General features: G+C 35.6%; 1 protein-coding gene and 1 long non-coding RNA gene across 2 annotated transcripts in view; both read left to right on the top strand.

Annotated features, from left to right (window-relative positions):
• Positions 1-56: 56 nt before the first annotated feature.
• Positions 57-1,409, top strand: LOC130049486 (uncharacterized). The gene is made up of 2 exons (XR_008798002.1): positions 57-993; positions 1,090-1,409. It is a non-coding gene; the product is annotated as an uncharacterized LOC130049486 (long non-coding RNA).
• A 2,096-nt stretch (positions 1,410-3,505) lies between these two features.
• LOC125658071 (PHD finger protein 12-like) overlaps positions 3,506-18,909 on the top strand; it is a 34,715-nt gene continuing 19,311 nt past the window's right edge. Inside the window, exons 1-6 of the mRNA XM_048889153.2 lie at positions 3,506-3,879; positions 4,194-4,375; positions 4,553-4,634; positions 15,705-15,936; positions 17,991-18,105; positions 18,306-18,438. Of these exons, the coding sequence (XP_048745110.2) occupies positions 3,832-3,879; positions 4,194-4,375; positions 4,553-4,634; positions 15,705-15,936; positions 17,991-18,105; positions 18,306-18,438 (792 nt within the window). The 5' untranslated portion in view covers positions 3,506-3,831. The remainder of the gene's footprint in view (positions 3,880-4,193; positions 4,376-4,552; positions 4,635-15,704; positions 15,937-17,990; positions 18,106-18,305; positions 18,439-18,909) is intronic.

Raw genomic sequence — 18,909 nt, forward strand, 5'->3', positions numbered from 1 at the left:
TTTTACCAAGGTCACCATCTAAAACCTATATGAAACACCGATGACCCCATCCCAGATAGCATGACTACGTTGGCCCAACGTTGGCTAATGGTTGGACCGTTGGCCGATGGTTGGCGTTGGCTAAACAACGTTGGCCCAACATCGGACCAATGTCAACATATCACGTTCATACTCTGATGCCGGGGTTAGTCGGGAATACAACATTGGCCCAACATTGGGCCAACGTTGTAATATTGTGACTAATTAATTGCCGGAGTATGTTGTCAACACAATGCTGGCCCAACATTGGGCCAATGTCAACTTATCACTTTCATACTGGTACCGAGGTTAGTTGGGAATACAACATTGGGCCAACATTGTAAGATTGTGATGAAATTCGACTAAAAAATAGATTTTGATATCTATATTTATGACACACGCACACACAAATGCGCATGACTCGCATGTTTTGAAGAAGAGGATGATGAGTTAATTAAAATAAGCTACGTATATATAGAATGTATAATTGATTTGAAATATTTATAATTTTTGTAAAATATATGCATACATAATTGATTTCTTTTTTAGAAAACATATTAAAAAATTAACATACATTCAATTATCATTTGTGCAGGGATGAAAATTAACCTTGCATATCAAAAGAATGAACTCAAAAGAGAAAGGTTTAACACATGCAAAGATTACATAAATGCTCTAAAGTGTTGGATTTAGGAAGCAGATTCTAAGATAAGAGCACATTTACTGACCAAGCAATTAGGACAGAGTTTTTCACAGCTTGAGACTGGCCAGTTTCCATGGTAATCTTGATATCTGATATGTTGGGATGGTCAATCCTGTATCTATTTTACGCGTCCAGCATTCTAGCTAATCTCGGAGTTTTACTGAGGAATAACGTGAAACAAGGCAACTGAAAAAGGAAAACTTATTCCGGGGAATCGTTTTTATTGTGAATTCAGATTAAAGTAATACGTCCTGGCATACATATACGGAAATGTAAGTACATTATATATGTATATCTATCTCAAATCAGTTAAATATTTCAGATTTCAAAGCAGAGCCACAGGTTAATACTTTGACTTTTATTGAAAGGAGCTGCTCGAGCAAACCGATTATGTGCAGACGCAACACACAATGAGATAAACAATGTTATCAAAGAGTGGTTCCGGTACGCATGTGACCGTGAAGGAGGTCGAAAAGAAAGAGAGGAAAGAAAAAAAAGAAAAAGAGAGAAACCAAAGCTCCCAGAATGCAACAGAGGACAGTGATTCATAATTGTGGAAGAATTAAAGTGTATGCACATGTATCAGACAAAGAGACAAAGTTAACTTGTTTACACTGGAATGCATTTATTGTTTTAATCATATTTTCATTTGACCAGTTGTTAACACAAATTAAATTCATTAGATGTCTTTTATTTTGTTTTGATAATGTGTAGAAGTTGAATAATCCTTATGTCTCTGGTGGAGATTTTAAAAAAAATGGATAGATTTTCTACTGAGCTCTAACAGTGGTCAACCTTATATTGTAATTGAAGGAGGATTATGAGATTAGTTAATTCATCTGCAAATTGGAATCATTTCTAAAATTTGAATACAATATTTTATTGCTTAAATGAAAAAACAAAACAAATAACCAAATGTGTATATGATGTTCGGCAAACATTGGGCCAATTTTATTTCAGTGATTGGTCAATATCATTAGAAAATGCACACAACATTAAGCCAACCTGTGTATGATGTTGGGCCAATGATGGCCCAATATCACACACACTGGGTCAATGTTGATTCAATGTTGGGCTAATATACGAAAAAGGAACACAACACAGGGCTACTTATGACGTTGGGCCAACGTTGGGCCAACGATGGCCCAATGTCACACACATTGGGCCAACATTGATTCAATGTTGGGCCAATGTCATGAGAAAACTTGCATTACATTGGGCCAACGTTGGCCCAACTCGTTGGGCCAACATTGGGCCGATGAGCAAAATTACATTGGGCCAACGTCATTTGCCAACATTGGCCCAATGTAACTGATTACGTTGGGCCAATGTTAGCTTGCTATCTGGGATATGGCAGCAAAGTATTTATAGTACCCAAAGAAAGGTCTTGTTATAAGGAATACTCATGTAAAATATGAAAGCCCTATCACTAACCATTCAAAAGGTATGGCCAAGGTTATTAAAAGTTTTTCAGAAGTAGGTCAAACTCACAGGTCAAGGATATGAGGTCAAACAATTTGTTACTTAAAATGGGTCTCGTCTATAGGGACACACGTGTGAAATATGAAAGCCCAATCACTAACAACATTTTGTGGACAGGCGGGCAGACCAAAAGCTATATATGCCCCCCGAATCTCCAATCACGGGGCATAAAAAGTGAAATTGCTTCAATAGATATCAGGGAAGCTACTTGAACATCGGACACAACGTCCATTGCCATACTATATTGATTTCTTGTGGACACAATGAAGTTTTAAGATACCCACACTTGATTATGCTTCGTTTCACTCTCCATTCACGCAAATTCCAATAAAATAAATCATTACAGGATCAGAACTCTGCTGTTTTTAAAGGCAGTACAGTGAAACCTGACTAATCCCACTTGCACTGGGAGATATTTTTTGTCGAGATGTACATTGTGTCGGAATAGATGGTGTAAAAAAAACTCTATGAAAATAAGGTTGGAATTCGATTATTACGTCATGAATAAGAGTTTTTCCCGCCATTTTTTAAAAAGAGTTTAATAACTGTTAAATTTTATCCAGATTATTGCTTAGGAAAAGGTGTGCCCATCCGTCGAGCAAAATGCGATTAATATATATTGTGTATTAAGAGAAGACGAAAAATGTATTTGTCATGAATATGAATTTGCTCGACGCATGGGCTGTATATGTTTTCTGAAAGGAAAACGCCCTGAATTTATGAAATTTTTCATTGATTTTGGCAATTTTATGCCAACTTCACGCTCCTGTCATACAACACAAAGCAATTTCGGATCAAATTAAACCTAGTTTTGATTTGCTTATATATTCCTTATTTGAATGCCAGATTTTGGGACCCCTGTACTGAAATCATCTATTTTCTGCGCCAGATGACAGTAGAAACTGTACCTACTTCTTTCACCTGATCATGCAGAATTAATGTGTTTTTCTGATGGTTAACCAAAATCGAGAATAGTTTACCATAAAAGGAACCACTTCGGTTTTTGTTTTTTTTTTTGGTTTTTTTTCTTCATCACATTGATCTAGGCCTAGCCAAGGAAAATAGGCCTATATTTATTTTCTTTCGTTGAAATTTGGCATTTTTGTTCTGTGGAACATATTCTATGCACAAATTAAGGTAAATTCCTATAACCTCTTTTCCCATGATGTAAATGTTGTGCAGATTGGGTAAGAATTACTGATTTTACAAACGCTTACAGGTTTTCATATTAAAGGCATTTCCCGCCAAAATCCTGTTCAACATGACCTTCACCTTAGTAACTTCCGCCCGGTTCTGCGCCTGTGCAATAATCCAATCTCCCGGATGAACGCATGCGCTTTATCAATGGCCGACATTTTGCGCCAAGTTTTTGGAGAAGTAGCGAAACTTTAGCTATTTTCTTACATGTCTAAGCCTTGTGCAATCGTCTGTACAGCCTATTTTTATCAACGATTATTTTTATGTTATATATATGAATTTCGGTTATTATTGATACAGAAATTATCAGAATATCGAGAAAGTTTACTGCGAAATCTTTTTGTGCCTTGGCACGACAAAATGGTGTTTTGGGGTATCTAAGCAAGAGAAGAATATTCACGAAGTTCCACAATTAAGACTTGGCATTGAAAATGGCAACGGTGGAGTATGATCTTGATACCTCTGGTGGATTGATGGAGGTTTGTAAAGAATCGAATAAAGTTTTGACCGTTGCAATTTTATTCTTTCTGTGCATGTGGACACTATCCTAAGCATGAAAAAACCGTCATGGCGGCCATTCGCTGCGCTATTCATCTTTTATTATTATATTGATAAATTTGCAAATAAAAGACACTACTCTCATAGAAAATAATTATAGCATCGTCATTGTTTTTATTTGAGAGCTAAATTATTTCTACAAATGATTTTCGCTCGAAAGCAAGATGTGCAGAAGAAAAATGTGTTTACGTATAGGAAATGCATATACATCAATCAGTTTTTGTAATTTCTTCAGCAAATACAAAAGCTTGTGGCTCCACCTGTAAGTGATGAAGTATTGCGTCGTCAAAGAAGGAAAGAAAGGGAGAGTAGAAGACAGGGGCGAGCTGTCAATCATGATAGCTGTGACAGTTGTAAAGAGGGAGGAGATCTGTTATGCTGTGATTGGTGTCCTGCAGCCTTCCATTTACAGTGCCAGTATGTTTGAACATCACCATGGCATTTTGTTTATTGAATACACATATATTTTTAACGGAGAAAATTAATTTTGAAACTTGTTGAATTATCATGGTAGAAATTTGCACTGAAGGAAAGCTTGTTTAAAATATTCTTTTTTGAATGTCGAAAGACTAATTTGCACTATTTCTCATACAGTGATCCTCCGTTGGAAGAGGATGATGTTCCACCTGGAGAATGGCGATGTCATAGATGTAAAGTTACTCCTCCCAAACCAGAAGTATGTAATGATTCGAGGCTTTACAAATTAAATGATGATTTTTACAGCTATGTGTGTGTAGACATGCTATCAAGATTCCCTCTATTATGTTAACATGAATTACAGATTCTAACTATATACAGGGCTTGAAACTAACTTTTTATGTCACCAGTCCAGCCAGACTGATAGGGTATAATTTCAATCAGTCCGCAGAAAAATTTACCAGTCCGCCAGAGTTTTTCAGAAATAAATAATCATATTGTAATGAGAGCCATTTCCTCTTAAATGCATTGCAGTTGTAAACAATACATGTATGAAGCTTGATAGATAAGTAAATTTATTTCAACAACAGAAAAGAAATTAGAATGTAAATATAAGAAATGAACTGCAATTTTGAAAATACATGAGGGGATGAACTGCGACACTTCTTGCTTCCCTAACTTGCTTCATGAAGTATGCTGACATGAAATGTTGCAGTTCATACCCTTAGGCCAAATAAAAAAATATAATTTGTGGTTCCGGTTACCTGACCGCCCCTAGTTTTTACCCCCCGAGCCTAAATTTTTTTTGACTGTTTCCGAAATCAGTTGCCGTATTTTGCTGAATATAATGCACACTTTTTTCAAGATTTTCTTTTATGAGAAAGGGTGCATAATATATACCACTATACATATTATAGGTTTTTGACCCATTTTCCCTCAGGTGAAGCTTGATTGTAAGTTCATTCATAGTCAATATATAGATACTGCTAAATGCTAAGCTGACTCTGTAAATGCTTACTACAAGCCATCTAACATTAGACAGAAAGTGACTTAGAACTAAAGAGTGCTTATATAAACAATAGTGCAAATTTCAGGTTGTTTGAATATACTTCACTGCAATAATGTAGCCCTATCCGATTTTTTATAACCCCGAACAAAGTTCCGGGGGTATATAGGAATCACTCTGTCCGTTCGTGTCCGGGCCATAACTTCTTTGTTCTTTGACATAGGCATACCATATTTGGCACACAGGTGGATCACCATGAGACGATGTGTCAAGTACTTTCATGACCTCTATATGACCTTGACCTCAAGGTCAAAATTAAAGGTTTTTTACAATGGATTCATGTCCGGGCTATAACCTTTGTTCTTTGACATAGGTATACCGTATTTGGCACACAGGTGGATCACCATGACACAATGTGTCAAGTACCTTCATGACCTCCATATGACCTTGACCTCAAGGTCAAAATTAAAGGTTTTTTTTACAATGGATTCGTGTCCGGGCCATAACTTCTTTGTTCTTTGACATAGGCATACCATATTTGACACATGAGTGTATCACCATGAGACAATGTGTCAGGTACCTTCATGACCTTGAACTTTGACCTCAAGGTCAAAATTTATTATTGGGTTTTGACATAATCGTACCATAAGACATGGGTATATCAACATGAGACTATGTGTCATGTACATTCATGACCTCTTTATGACCTTGACCTTTGATCTCAAGGTCAAAATTATAGGTTTATACCATGGATTTGTGTTCGGACTATATCTTCCATTTTCTTCTACAAAGGCATACCATATTTTTACACTCAAGAAAGAGGTAATTTATACCTATTAACAACACCCTTTGGGAGATTGGGGTAAGCGGGGGGTATTCTTAGTGAGCATTGCTCACAGTACCTCTTGTTTATTCTGATATTTTCAGGATAGGGCTACAATTCCATAGGATCTCTGTAATGGTGCAAAATAATTTTATGAATAACCAATAATAAGCTCTGTGTATTAGTCCCAAATGTTGTTTACACCAAAAAGAATACCAACTTTGTGCTTGGGCATGTCTAATAAAGGTGTTTTTCATTTAACATGTGCAGCATGTAAAATTCTTCATCTGCTCCACCATGCTTGTTATCATGAGATCTGGTAGATGGATCTACTGAAAAACTTAAACATTGACAATCTGCACGAAAATGTAGTTACTTGAGCCACTTTGACAAAGAAAGGAAAATCATATGGTTGCAGAGAGAATTTACACTCTGCTGTTCGTTTTTGAACTTGATATTTAATCTGAACCTTTTTAATACTGACGTAATAGCTTTCTCTTCCGCACTTGTCCATTGATGTAAGTACTACCTTATATGGCATATGCAAATGACTTGACAATCGGAAGTTGAAACTTCAGTACATCAAACATGGCACACAAATATGAATTGAGAAATTGGAATATATCGAAATTGTTGAAAGCGGTAGAATAGAGTCTCACAAATAGTAAGTTGCAGGTGGTAAATTTATGTATTGACTAAGAAACATAGAATATCATTTTATTTATGTAAAGAAAGTCAGCAAATGTTTAGAATGATCGAAAATGTTGCGGGAGTGAATCACTCCTGCATTTGCACCATTACGGAGGTCCTAAGGAGTTTTAGCTCTCTCCCAAAAAAAAAAAAAAAATCGGAGAGGGCAACATTATTGCAGCTAGAATATACCGAGCAATGACCTTCCTCTTTTTTTTATTTGAAAAAGTTGGATAGATTTAAAAACTTGGAAGGGCTTGAAAACAGTACTCTGGTTGAAATATCATTTATTCCTACTTTCAAAAACATGATTTTGGCAAATGCACTGATTTCTTCTTTTTTTTCTGGATTAATTTTTTTATTTGAAATAAAATATATATTTCAAATAAAAAAGTTAATACAGTAAAATATATATATCTCAAAGTCCGAGGGACTTTGAAAAAACTTAGATATCCGGGGGTTCGAGATATCCAAAATCAATCTTGAATATATTTTTTTGAAGGAGGATATTTGATGCATAGTATGGGATTTGCATTATAAACAATAACCCTGTTGCCATTTCTTATAGTTGATAAGTTGATAAAATAATGTTATGGGATTTCAAAGACAAACATTTCGTTGTTTTTTTTATATCTATAAACATCCCATTGAATTCACAATGTGTTTCAAAATTAAGATGATTGTGCAAATTTGTATGCTTACTTTACTGATATTCAGGCTCGACTGGGATGTAGCTATTGCGTTGTTTTAAGAAACAAAAGACGGATATTTAAAAAGAACTTTTAAATGTTTATTAAATACAATATCTTATTAAAGGACACATCTCATGTTTTCAAAGTACACAAAATTACAAGCATTTTGTCTTCTTTACAAATGCTTATAGTAATTAATTCTAATAATTCATTCGCCGAAATTTTGCGCTAATTAACCACAAAACAGACTTAAATCTTAGCCCCGTTTTCAAAAAGTTGAGTTAATGAAGTAGGTAGTCGCGTGGTACAGTGACACCACATGCGCCCTTCGGATTGTGAAAGTAGTGTGATATTATTATAAACTGCTTTTAGGGGCATAATTTATTCACCACGGGCAACGTTTAAATCAATGTTGACAAATTTTCTGAGTTTTATGTTTTCGCCACCAGTGCATGCATTATAGCGATGTAAATACCCAAATATAGGGAGGAAAGCGTGTTTGAAATCAGCAATATTGCGAGTGAATAATGTTTATATGGGTCGCTGTCTACAAACTGTTTGGTAATGTTATTCCTTTATACATCTGTAATTGGTTTGCAATTATTATTTTGGGATTAGACAAATTACAATGTTAACATTGTTGACATCTAGACCCTAGGCAAAGCTACTGTCATGGGTGCATTTCGGAAAGGAAAAGAAAAAACACACAAATCAATAAAAATCATCAAATTTAAAGTGGAAATCACATTATTTTCATTTTGTTAAAGCAATCCTATTATTATTTTTGAATTGTGATCTGCACGTCATTTGGAAGTGGGAGCACGGCATTATACTGACGCACTCAAGATGTTAGGAGTTCAGTGAGGAAATAGTTTTATAATTCAGTTTAAAGTTAGGAAATACAATATTCTATTATTTATATAATTAAAAGTTCAATTATTTTGTATCTTTAAAATTTTTGTAAATCTACCCGTTGGTAGAAACTGGAAACACAAGTTATACCGGGTATGTTGTTACAAGGTGAAGGTTAATTGATCCGAGTGTGTATTGAATTTGAAGACCAGAACAGAGTTATGTAGTGTTTAACTTCGATATATCCATTTTCTAGCAGTTTATCAGGTTCCCTGTCCAAGCGGTTTTTGAAAAGGTGACTTGGTGTTTTTTTAAAGGTAAAGTTCTTGCACCAACAAAAAATTATCCACGTCTCTTTTCTCGAACCTTCCTTCGAAAAATTGAAAAATCCTTTTTATCGACATCTAGTACACCCGAGCACGGCACAAAACATCTTAATGCAATATTATTTACAAGCCGTTAATGTGATAATTGGTTTTTTTTGTCGATTAAATCTAATCTGTTCATGAAATGGCTAATGGATGTTTTCAAACCCGAGGGCGCATATGATGTCAGACGTAATGGCGCGTAAAATAGTGAAAGTAAATATGCATATCGCAAGATGTTGAATTTCATCACTTTCAAACTTGAAAATTACACAAAATAATTCATTTAAAACACATTTGAAGTAGTTTTAGTCATGAAAAGATTTAAATTTTCTGAAAAAATGAAAAAGTTTGGAAACGTGCGTAGTGTCCTTTAAGTACAACTAATACACATGCTATTTTATACAATACTACAAAGAATATTTGAAATGTTCTACAATGTTTCATTCAATGAACTTTTCTGACAACATTCAAGTCCCTGAAGTACAGCGTGTTGGAGGATTGTTAACTGCAACTCTTCTGTAGTAATGCGGTGATCAATTCTCTGAATTCCTGGAACAAGTTCTTCTGTATTATCAGACATTTTAATCCAGTGCTGTAAAACTTCAACAACATGTCTGTTGTAGTTTTAATGATGAAGCATGTATTATTAAATGCATTATCATTATTATGAGCATTACCTTCAAGCGCACTTCGACAATTTTGTGCATTTATCTAACCCACATGTTAACTAGTTCTAATTGTAACGGGGACCGTTACAGATGTTCCCCAAACCTCCCCCAATTAAAAAGTGATGTACTTGTGAATCTATAGCAAAAAATCATTTTATTTTAGCCTTTAATTACATGTAGTAAGTTCAATATGGTCATTTCAGTACCAAAAAATGAAAGAAAGCGTTGCACGCGCATACACGCGCACGCGTGTATGAATCCAAATTTTTGTTGATGTCGTTCAACAGGCATGTGTATCATATACCCACAGTGTGAATTTCATAACGTTTCCACCAAATATAAGGAAGTTATAGCGATTTTAAAATCGTCCAATCAGAATTCAGCACACGTGCATGCACGTGCTGAGCAGTACTTCTAACCACAGCAATTTGTAAGGAGTACCAAGACACATCTAAACCATTAATATCAATAGAATTTGACGAAAAACAAAAACGTTATCGTCCTTTAAAAATTGAACATTTAAAAAACGTTGCATGCGCGTGTGCGTTGGCATTTTTTTGCTACACCAATATATAGATACACATATTGTCTACGTATGCTGTGAATATCATCTCATTCGCTTCATAGATAAGATAGTTACAAACGTTTTAGTATTATCCAATCAAAATGAAGCGCACGTGCATGCGCGTGCAAATTGGTAATTTTGACCATGCAAATCAGTTAAGGGTCTCAATATCTACCTATGATATGAATTTCAAGCCATTTCAATGAACAACAAAAAAGTTAGACTGATTCCAAAGTTAGTGTACAAATTTTGTAATGCACGCGCATGCGTGCGCGTGCTGACAAAATAACTATTATTTTTCATATGTACAAATGATATACTATCATCCTATTTAGGTTTTATATCGCTTCCTTCAATATTCTGATTTTCCATTTTTATACCCCCCGCAACAAGTTGTGGGGGGGGGGGGGGGGGTATACTGGAATCGGGTTGTCCATCTGTCCGTCCGTCTGTAGACGCAATGGTTTCCGGACTCTAAAGCATTATCCTTTCCACCTACCGTCACCATATCATACATATGGACTACCCATGGGATGAAGATGTTCCCTATCGATTTTGGGGTCAAAAGGTCAAAGGTCAAGCGCACTGGACATCGAAGAAGCAATATGGTTTCCGGGCTCTAAAGCGTTATCCTTTCCGCCTACAGTCACCATATCATACATATGGACTACCCATGGGATGAAGATGTTCCCTATCGATTTTGGGGTCAAAGGTCAAGCGCACTGGACATCGAAGTAGCAATATGGTTTCCGGGCTCTAAAGCGTTATCCTTTCCACCTACAGTCACCATATCATACATATGGACTACCTATGGGATGAAGATGTTCCCTATTGATTTTGGGGTCAAAGGTCAAAGGTCAAGCGCACTGGACATCGAAGTAGCAATATGGTTTCCGGGCTCTAAAGCGTTATCCTTTCCACCTACAGTCACCATATCATACATATGGACTACCCATGGGATGAAGATGTTCCCTATTGATTTTGGGGTCAAAAGGTCAAAGGTCAAGTGCACTGGACATCGAAGTAGCAATATGGTTTCCGGGCTCTAAAGCGTTATCCTTTCCACCTGCAGTCACCATATCATACATATGGACTACCCATGGGATGAAGATGTTCCCTATTGATTTTGGGGTCAAAAGGTCAAAGGTCAAGCGCACTGGACATCGAAGTAGCAATATGGTTTCCAGGCTCTAAAGCGTTATCCTTTCCACCTACAGTCACCATATCATACATATGGACTACCCATGGGATGAAGATGTTCCCTATCGATTTTGGGGTCAAAAGGTCAAAGGTCACGCGCACTGGACATCGAAGTAGCAATATGGTTCGGTTTGTCATGCCATTTGTTTTTTACACTCAGAAAAGAGGTAGTTTATACTTATTACCAACACCCTTTGGGAGATTGGGGTAAGCGGGGGGTATTCTTAGTGAGCATTGCTCACAGTACCTCTTGTTTGTACCAAAATTGCAATGCATGTGCGCGCGCGTGCATGCACGTGCAGACAAAATGACTATCACTATGCACATCTACAAACGCTATACTATCATCCTGGAAAGTTTCATATTGATCCCTTTTGTAGTTTCTGAGAACACTACCGGACAAAAAAGTACCGGAGAAAAAGAATAATAATAATAATAACTAGTACTTATTGTAACGGGGACCGTTACAGATGTTCCCCAAACATTCCCCCATTTAGTAAGTGGTGACATTTATTTCCGTACAAGTTGTTTTGACCATTGCAAAGTGTGTAGCATGTGAATATATAACTATCTTATAACGTTCAGTCCATTTCATACTAGTTCAAATCAGTTATAAAGATCTGAGAGTTTTGTGCACGTGCACGTACGTGCATGCACGTGGATATAAATAATTCGACCATCTCGATACATTAGAAGTCTTACTATATGAGTACAAGAGAAGTTTCACAGCTGTTCAATGAAAAACGAGAAATTAACGGCAACTCAAAACTACAAAGACTGAAATCAATGCACGTGCATACACGTGCGCGTGAGTACCACACAGCAATTTTGTTGATGCTATTCAATAGACATTTGAACAATATACTTGCTATATGAATTTGGTATCGATTGCTTCACTCATAAGAAAGTTATTGGGATTTCAAAATCGTCCAATCAGAATTAAACGCACGTGCATTCGCGCGCAGGGAAGTGATTTTGACACTATTAATAAATTGATAGGCCCAAAACATACCTGCAACCTAATTTTCAAACCTATTCATTGCAATCTCAAAATGTTATAGACGAATACTTAAATTTAGACGTAAAAAATTACAATGCACGCGCATTCACGCGCACACGATTTTGATAATGGAAAATTTGTTGACACCATTTTATAGACATTCATATCATAGATCCTCAGGGTAAATTTGAATTCGTTTCAGTTTTTAATTCAATAGTTATGACCATTTTAGTACCCGAAAAATGAAAGAAAGGATATGCACGTGCATACACGGGCACGTGAGTATGACTCAGCATCAATGTTGATGTCATTCAATAGACATTTGATAGATATACTTACAGTATAAATTTCATATTGTTTCCATCATTTATAAGAAAGTTATGGCGATTTGAAAATCGTCCAATCAGAATTAAGCACACGTGCATGCACGTGCCGGATAGTTATTATGACTGTTTTCGTTTGTTAAGAATATCAAGATACATATACAATACAAGTTTGAAAAGATTTTGACAAAAAACAAAAAAGTTATGGTCATTGAAAGAATTGAATATTCAAATGTAAATGCACGTGTGTGCGCATGCGCGTTTTCAAATTTTCTAACATAGATTTGTAGATGTTTACAATGTTTACATATCCTGCAAATATCATTAAATTTCCTTAATTTACATGAAAGTTATAAACGGTTTTGTCTTATCCAATCAAATTGAAGCACACGTGCATGCGCGTGTAGAATTGAAATTTTGACGATGCCAAACGGTTAAGGGTCTCAAGTTATACCTGCAATATAAATATCAAACGATTTCATTGAAAAATAAAAAAGTTAGACGAATTCCAAAGTTTGTAAACAAAAAATCCAATGCACATGCATGCATTTTCAGACAAAATGACGTTCGTTCCGCACATCTACATAGAGTATTCTATCATCCTAAAAAGGTTTCATCTTGATCCCTTCAGTAGTTTCTGAGAACACTCGTGGACAAAAAAGGGTGACAAGAATAAAGAAAGAATAATAATAATAATAAGAAACAGAGTAAAACCAATATGTTCTCAAACTTTGTTTGGGGAACATAATAATAATAATAAGAAACAGAGTAAAAACAATATGTTCCCAAACTTTGTTTGGGGAACATAATTAGGGCTGAAACGATTCACCGAAATATCGGTACTGTTCAATATAAACGCTCAATTCAATATTCGATTCATTGCCTCTATTTTTGGTTCGATACGTTTATTACAAACGAGTTCAGTAAAATACATCAGTCTCGGCCAGTACATATTATTTCTACCTGCATGAGAGACAAAATAGCGTCAAATAATGTTCAAACTGTTGTTTGCCTTGAGGTTGACGAAAATTATAATAAACTATATCAGTTTAAACTACAGCGAACAGGCATCTCACTGTTTGGCAGTTTTGCTTTTAAAATTATGATTTTGAATCTTGATAATTTTTCTTCAATGTTATTATTGGTTTCTTCTGTAAATTGTATTTTATTGAAAGTATTGAATCGTGTCATAAGTATTGCAATATGTATCGTATCGTGAAGGGGGCATATCGTTTCAGCCCTAATGTTAATGATATAGCGTGTATCATTCAAAACACCATCCCTGGAATCGGTCGTGTTAGTTCATAATTGGTGGTGGACTTAATCCGTAATGTTGGAAGGCTTCACTAATCCTTCAAGCTGTTGAACCAATTATTGCGACCTGGGTCTACTCGAAAAAGGCGAGCGTGGATTAGTAGTCATTATAATTGGTGTAGCCGCGGACGTGAATGTGTGACTTAGCGACGCCAGGTATGGTAAGCAGAGCGTAAAATTGATTGCACTTCGAGATAAACCAGGTGAATTTACGGCATGGGACCTTGAATTTACTTTGACCTAAGCGGGGTATTCGAGATTACCGTGTTCAAAATATCAGAAGTTTTTTAAATCATTTATATAGGGAAAACGGCCGGGACCAGCAGTCGACTTCGACTCAAGCAGGATATTTGAGATAAACCATATTCAAGATACGGATATTTTACTGTATATAAGAATTGTCAAAACTAAGGTCATCCCTACCAATACGCAAGTTCCGAGTTACCCAAAAGTTATTTCCCTTTGTCGAACTCTTTCGCATTTTATGACGTATGGTGGGTACACAATGTATGTCGGAACTTCCGTATTTTGATAGGTATATATCACACCATATATAAATGGTACATGCAAAGAAGTCAAAGAAAATTGTGTTTCCATATCATTAAAAAAAAAAAAATTTAAAAAAAAAGAAGATAAAATCCCTACCTACCTACCCTATTTTTGAAGGGAGTGTAACCAAAACCACACATATTATTTTATTTGGCCTTATATTATCAGAAATGAAATTTTTATGTTAATTAAACTTTCGGATTCAGAAAAAGTTCCAGTAATTTTTACTTGCCATGTGTGCAAGAGAATTTTCATAACTGGTTGTCCACAAATAAAATTACTTGCAATTGCGAGTAGGTGAGTGGTTATTTGCAATGCTAGACTTTCAAGGACTTTAATGTTTGATAAATATTAAATCTTTCTGGCTGTTATGTATTCAATGAAAACATCAGGAAATTTGTTAATCTAATTTTCATGACTTGAATTATTCTAAAAATAAATACTGTAAAGTGTAAACCAACTTTTATTAGCATGCGAGAAATTTTAACGAGAATCTCGTCGTTGCACATATTTCTCATCATCTTTTAATGTTTCTCATATTTGTCTATAAGATTATCTTGGTTGTGGAAACTGGTAAATTGTGAAATAAAATTGTTGCAAGTAAAAGTTGTTTGCAGTACCTACCTACCCACTTTTAAAAATGTTGGTTAGAGTACATCAAACAAAAATAAATTACTAATAGAACTTCATATAGTGGTCACCTGTGAATCATGGTCAACGGTAATCAAACCGCCATTTTACCCTGCCTTTAGTAGTTGTATCGACTTGTCACATAACCCACATGTATTATTAGATGGTTTCTACTGTTTTTTATGTAAACAATATTGGAGACTATTTTAATAGTTGTAAATGCAATTGAATTACATGAGTTTATATTAGTTGGTTTTATGAACTAATGCAAGAGCATTGATCATCATTCTTTATATCATGTAAACAAAGTTTCCATGAAAACGTGTAAACTGACCTACTTTTTATCGCATAGCATGAGTAAAAATTATTTTTCATTTCTTTAAACTAGTTGTTTCTTGTTACTTTAAAGTAAAAGAATTTATGTTTGTCTGGTTCTAAATTCACCCATTCAGGCAAAAGAGAAGAAAGTAAACAAAAATGAAATGAGGAAGATGTGTATTTATGTGTAATATTTATAGGTGGTTGTGTGTGTGTGGAAAGAGAGGGAGTTTGCAAGAAACAAATTCATATTTACGTAATGGTGAGAATCTTGAATGTGAATCAAAATTATTATTCAGAAATTTGTAATGTTGACTGTACTGTTATACAGCCACCTATAAAAGAAAAAGATGATGATGCCTGTTCAACCAAAAGCAACAGCAGTAATGCAAGTCGTGGAAAGTCTCGACCACAACCCCCAGTCCCTGCCATTGAGGAGATGGTGGAAGGATCCATTACAGAAAACCTGACTCCCCTACAGAGGCTTGCCAGAGCCGCTCAGATGATGAACCCAGTTCAGTTTGATTTACCCCGAGACATTGCTTGCACCACACCGTTACCTGGTAAACTGACTTATTATGGAGATCTGAGGTGCTAACTTGCTCATTTTTGAAGGGCATGAGTAGTTTTTATTTCTAGAAATACCCTAATCATGGAGGATGTAGTACATGTACTTTAAATTCTGATTTTTGTACACTACTTAGGGTCGGAATAGCACTTGATGAAAGAATGAAGGTCTTGTGCTTGAAAATCATAATACCAATGCATGTTAGTTTTTATCCACAATACACACAGTGTGGGGTCCTTCTTACCAAATGTTGACTGTATGTCAGTGAAGTAGCAAGGAAAGAGTATTATGATGTAGGAATCAGTTTTATGTGTATACAACTATTGTAAAAACATTATTCTTTAGTGGTGTTTGAAAGTACAGGTCCTAATTACATCTCAAAGTACAGGTCCTAATTACATCTCCAAGTACAGGTCCTAATTACATCTCAAAGTACATGTAATTTTGTTGTCTGGATGATTCACAATGAAGTATGATTGATGTAGATATGGTTAGTGATGTACCAATTAACGCCGACTTTTGATTGTCGGTCGCTATAACTGAAACGATGTGTATAATCGATTGCCATTTCGAAAATCGCTGACGTCGGTATATTTTTTTAAGAATACGAATATTCCTGTCGCGACTTAACTAAACCCCAAAATGGCTGACGAAGCTGAATCGTCCAATAAAATTGAATATTGTTTTTAATGTCCCTCTTGAGAATCTTTCACCCATATGGAGACATCACCATTGCTGGTTAAACAAGATACAATCAATCAATCTTATGATTTTATTCTAATTAACTTAATATTTAGGGTAAAAAATAAATTTAATATATTTATGCCATAAATTTGAAATGAATAAAATTCAATTATTTTTCAATTAATCAATCGAAAAGGTGCATCCGATTAATCCGATCATCTATTAATTATTTTTTTCCCCGATTGCCCATCACTAGATATGGTGTATTATGGGAGATTTCTTGAATTATGTATCGCATCATCCTGGACCCGGGGGGGGGGGGGGGGGGTCTATCCCCAGAGTATTATGATGTTAGGCCTTGTTAGCCTTCTGACTTAATGTCCCTGCTTAGTATATAACATTTAGCAACAATTTAAGAAATTTCAAACCCCTTTTTAGCTCACCTGAGCCAAAGGTTCAAGTGAGCTTTTCTGATAAAAATTTGTCCATTGTCTGTCGGCGTAAACTTCCCATTTTCATCTTCTCCAGAACCACTTGGCCAATTTTAACCAAACCTGGCACAAAGCATCTTTGGGTGAAGGGCTTTCAAGTTTGTTCAAATGAAGGGCCATGCCCCCTTGAAAGGGGAGAAAATCACAAAAATGCAAATATAGAATGGGGTCATTTAAAAATCTTCTCAAGAAGCACTGAGCTAGAGGAGCTGAAATTAATATAAATGCTTCCTGACATAGTGCAGATTTAAGTTTTTAAAGTCCTGACTCCTGGGGTAGGATGGGGCACAATAGGGGATCAAAGTTTTACATACAAATATATAGGGAAAAAATCTTCTCAAGAGCCTAGGACTAGGAAAGTACTAATTTACATGAAAGCTTCCTGACATAGTGCAGATTCAAGTTTGTTGAAATCATCTCCCCCCAGGGGTAGGATGGGGCCACAATAGGGGATCAAAGTTTTACATACAAATATAACGGGAAAATCTTTAAAAATCCTCTTCCCAAGAACCATTAGGCCAATGAAGTTAACATTTACATGAAAGCTTCCTGACATGATGCAGATTCAAGTTTGTAAAAATCATGGCCCCCATGGTTAAGTTGGGGCCACAATAGGGACCAAAATTTTACATGAGAATATAAATGGAAAATCTTTAGATACAGGCCAAAGTGACTCGGGTGAGCGATGTGGCCCACAGGCCTCTTGTTTCAATTGTTATTGTAATGCACCATATTAAAAACTTGACACACTAAGGATATTATTTAAGTCTAATTGAAAACATGTCCAAAAAAAAAAAGTTTCCAGAGCACTTGTATATCCTGATATGTAGTAACTTGATTATACCTTCTTTATATACTCAATTTAAATTTCAAGGTTCAAGTAAAAGGAAATGGTGGGGCAAAGACAGAAATCCGAATAAAAAGTTTGTTCATGAATTAGATAATGGAATGGTGCCTCTACCAGCCAAGTTGTGCTTCTACTGCAGCAAGTAGGTGTAAAATTTGTTCTCAAGGAGATTGTTCATTATAAACAGTAATGTGATTATAGACTTATTGGAAGAAATAACGCATTTATATCATGCATTTAGTAATGAGTTACATTTGTTGTTATTGTGATAGGAAACTTAAGTGACGGACGACTATTTGATATGGTTTGGTATCAGTATGTGAATATATTTCTGGTTTGCAGGAGCTGCCGTGTAGGAGCACTTGTTCAATGTGATTACTGCCCCTTGTTGTACCACATGGACTGTCTCAATCCTCCACTTACTTCTCTCCCAACCAACCGATGGATGTGTCCAAATCACCCTGAAAATGCCATCGTAAGTTTCAACAAATTAAACCATAGGGCTGAAACGATACGATATGTATTGCAATGTGTATTCAACGATTCAGTATTTTTAATACGATATATTTTACTGAAGAAAAATTTAATTTTGAAGAGTCACAGTCTTAATTTTAAAAGCAAAATGTTTTCAAACTGCCAAATGGTAAGATGCTTGTTGGCTCTGTATTTTAAACTGATTAAGTACATTATTGTTTTTGTCAGACTTGAGGCTAGCGACAGTCTGACCTTTATCGGACACCATTTTGTTTCTCGTGCATGCATAAATAAAATGCACAGGTCAAGGCCAATATATTTTACCGAACCCGATTCTAAAAAGTGTATCAAATCGAAAATCGAGGCAGTAAATTTAACATTGAGTTGAGTGTTTATATTGAACATTATCGATATTTCGGTGAATTGTTTCAGCCCTACCTGAAGTTGACCTCAACAACTTGCCTTTGAATAC

This window comes from Ostrea edulis, chromosome 1 (assembly GCF_947568905.1).
Source record: "Ostrea edulis chromosome 1, xbOstEdul1.1, whole genome shotgun sequence".
NCBI lineage: Eukaryota > Metazoa > Mollusca > Bivalvia > Ostreida > Ostreidae > Ostrea > Ostrea edulis.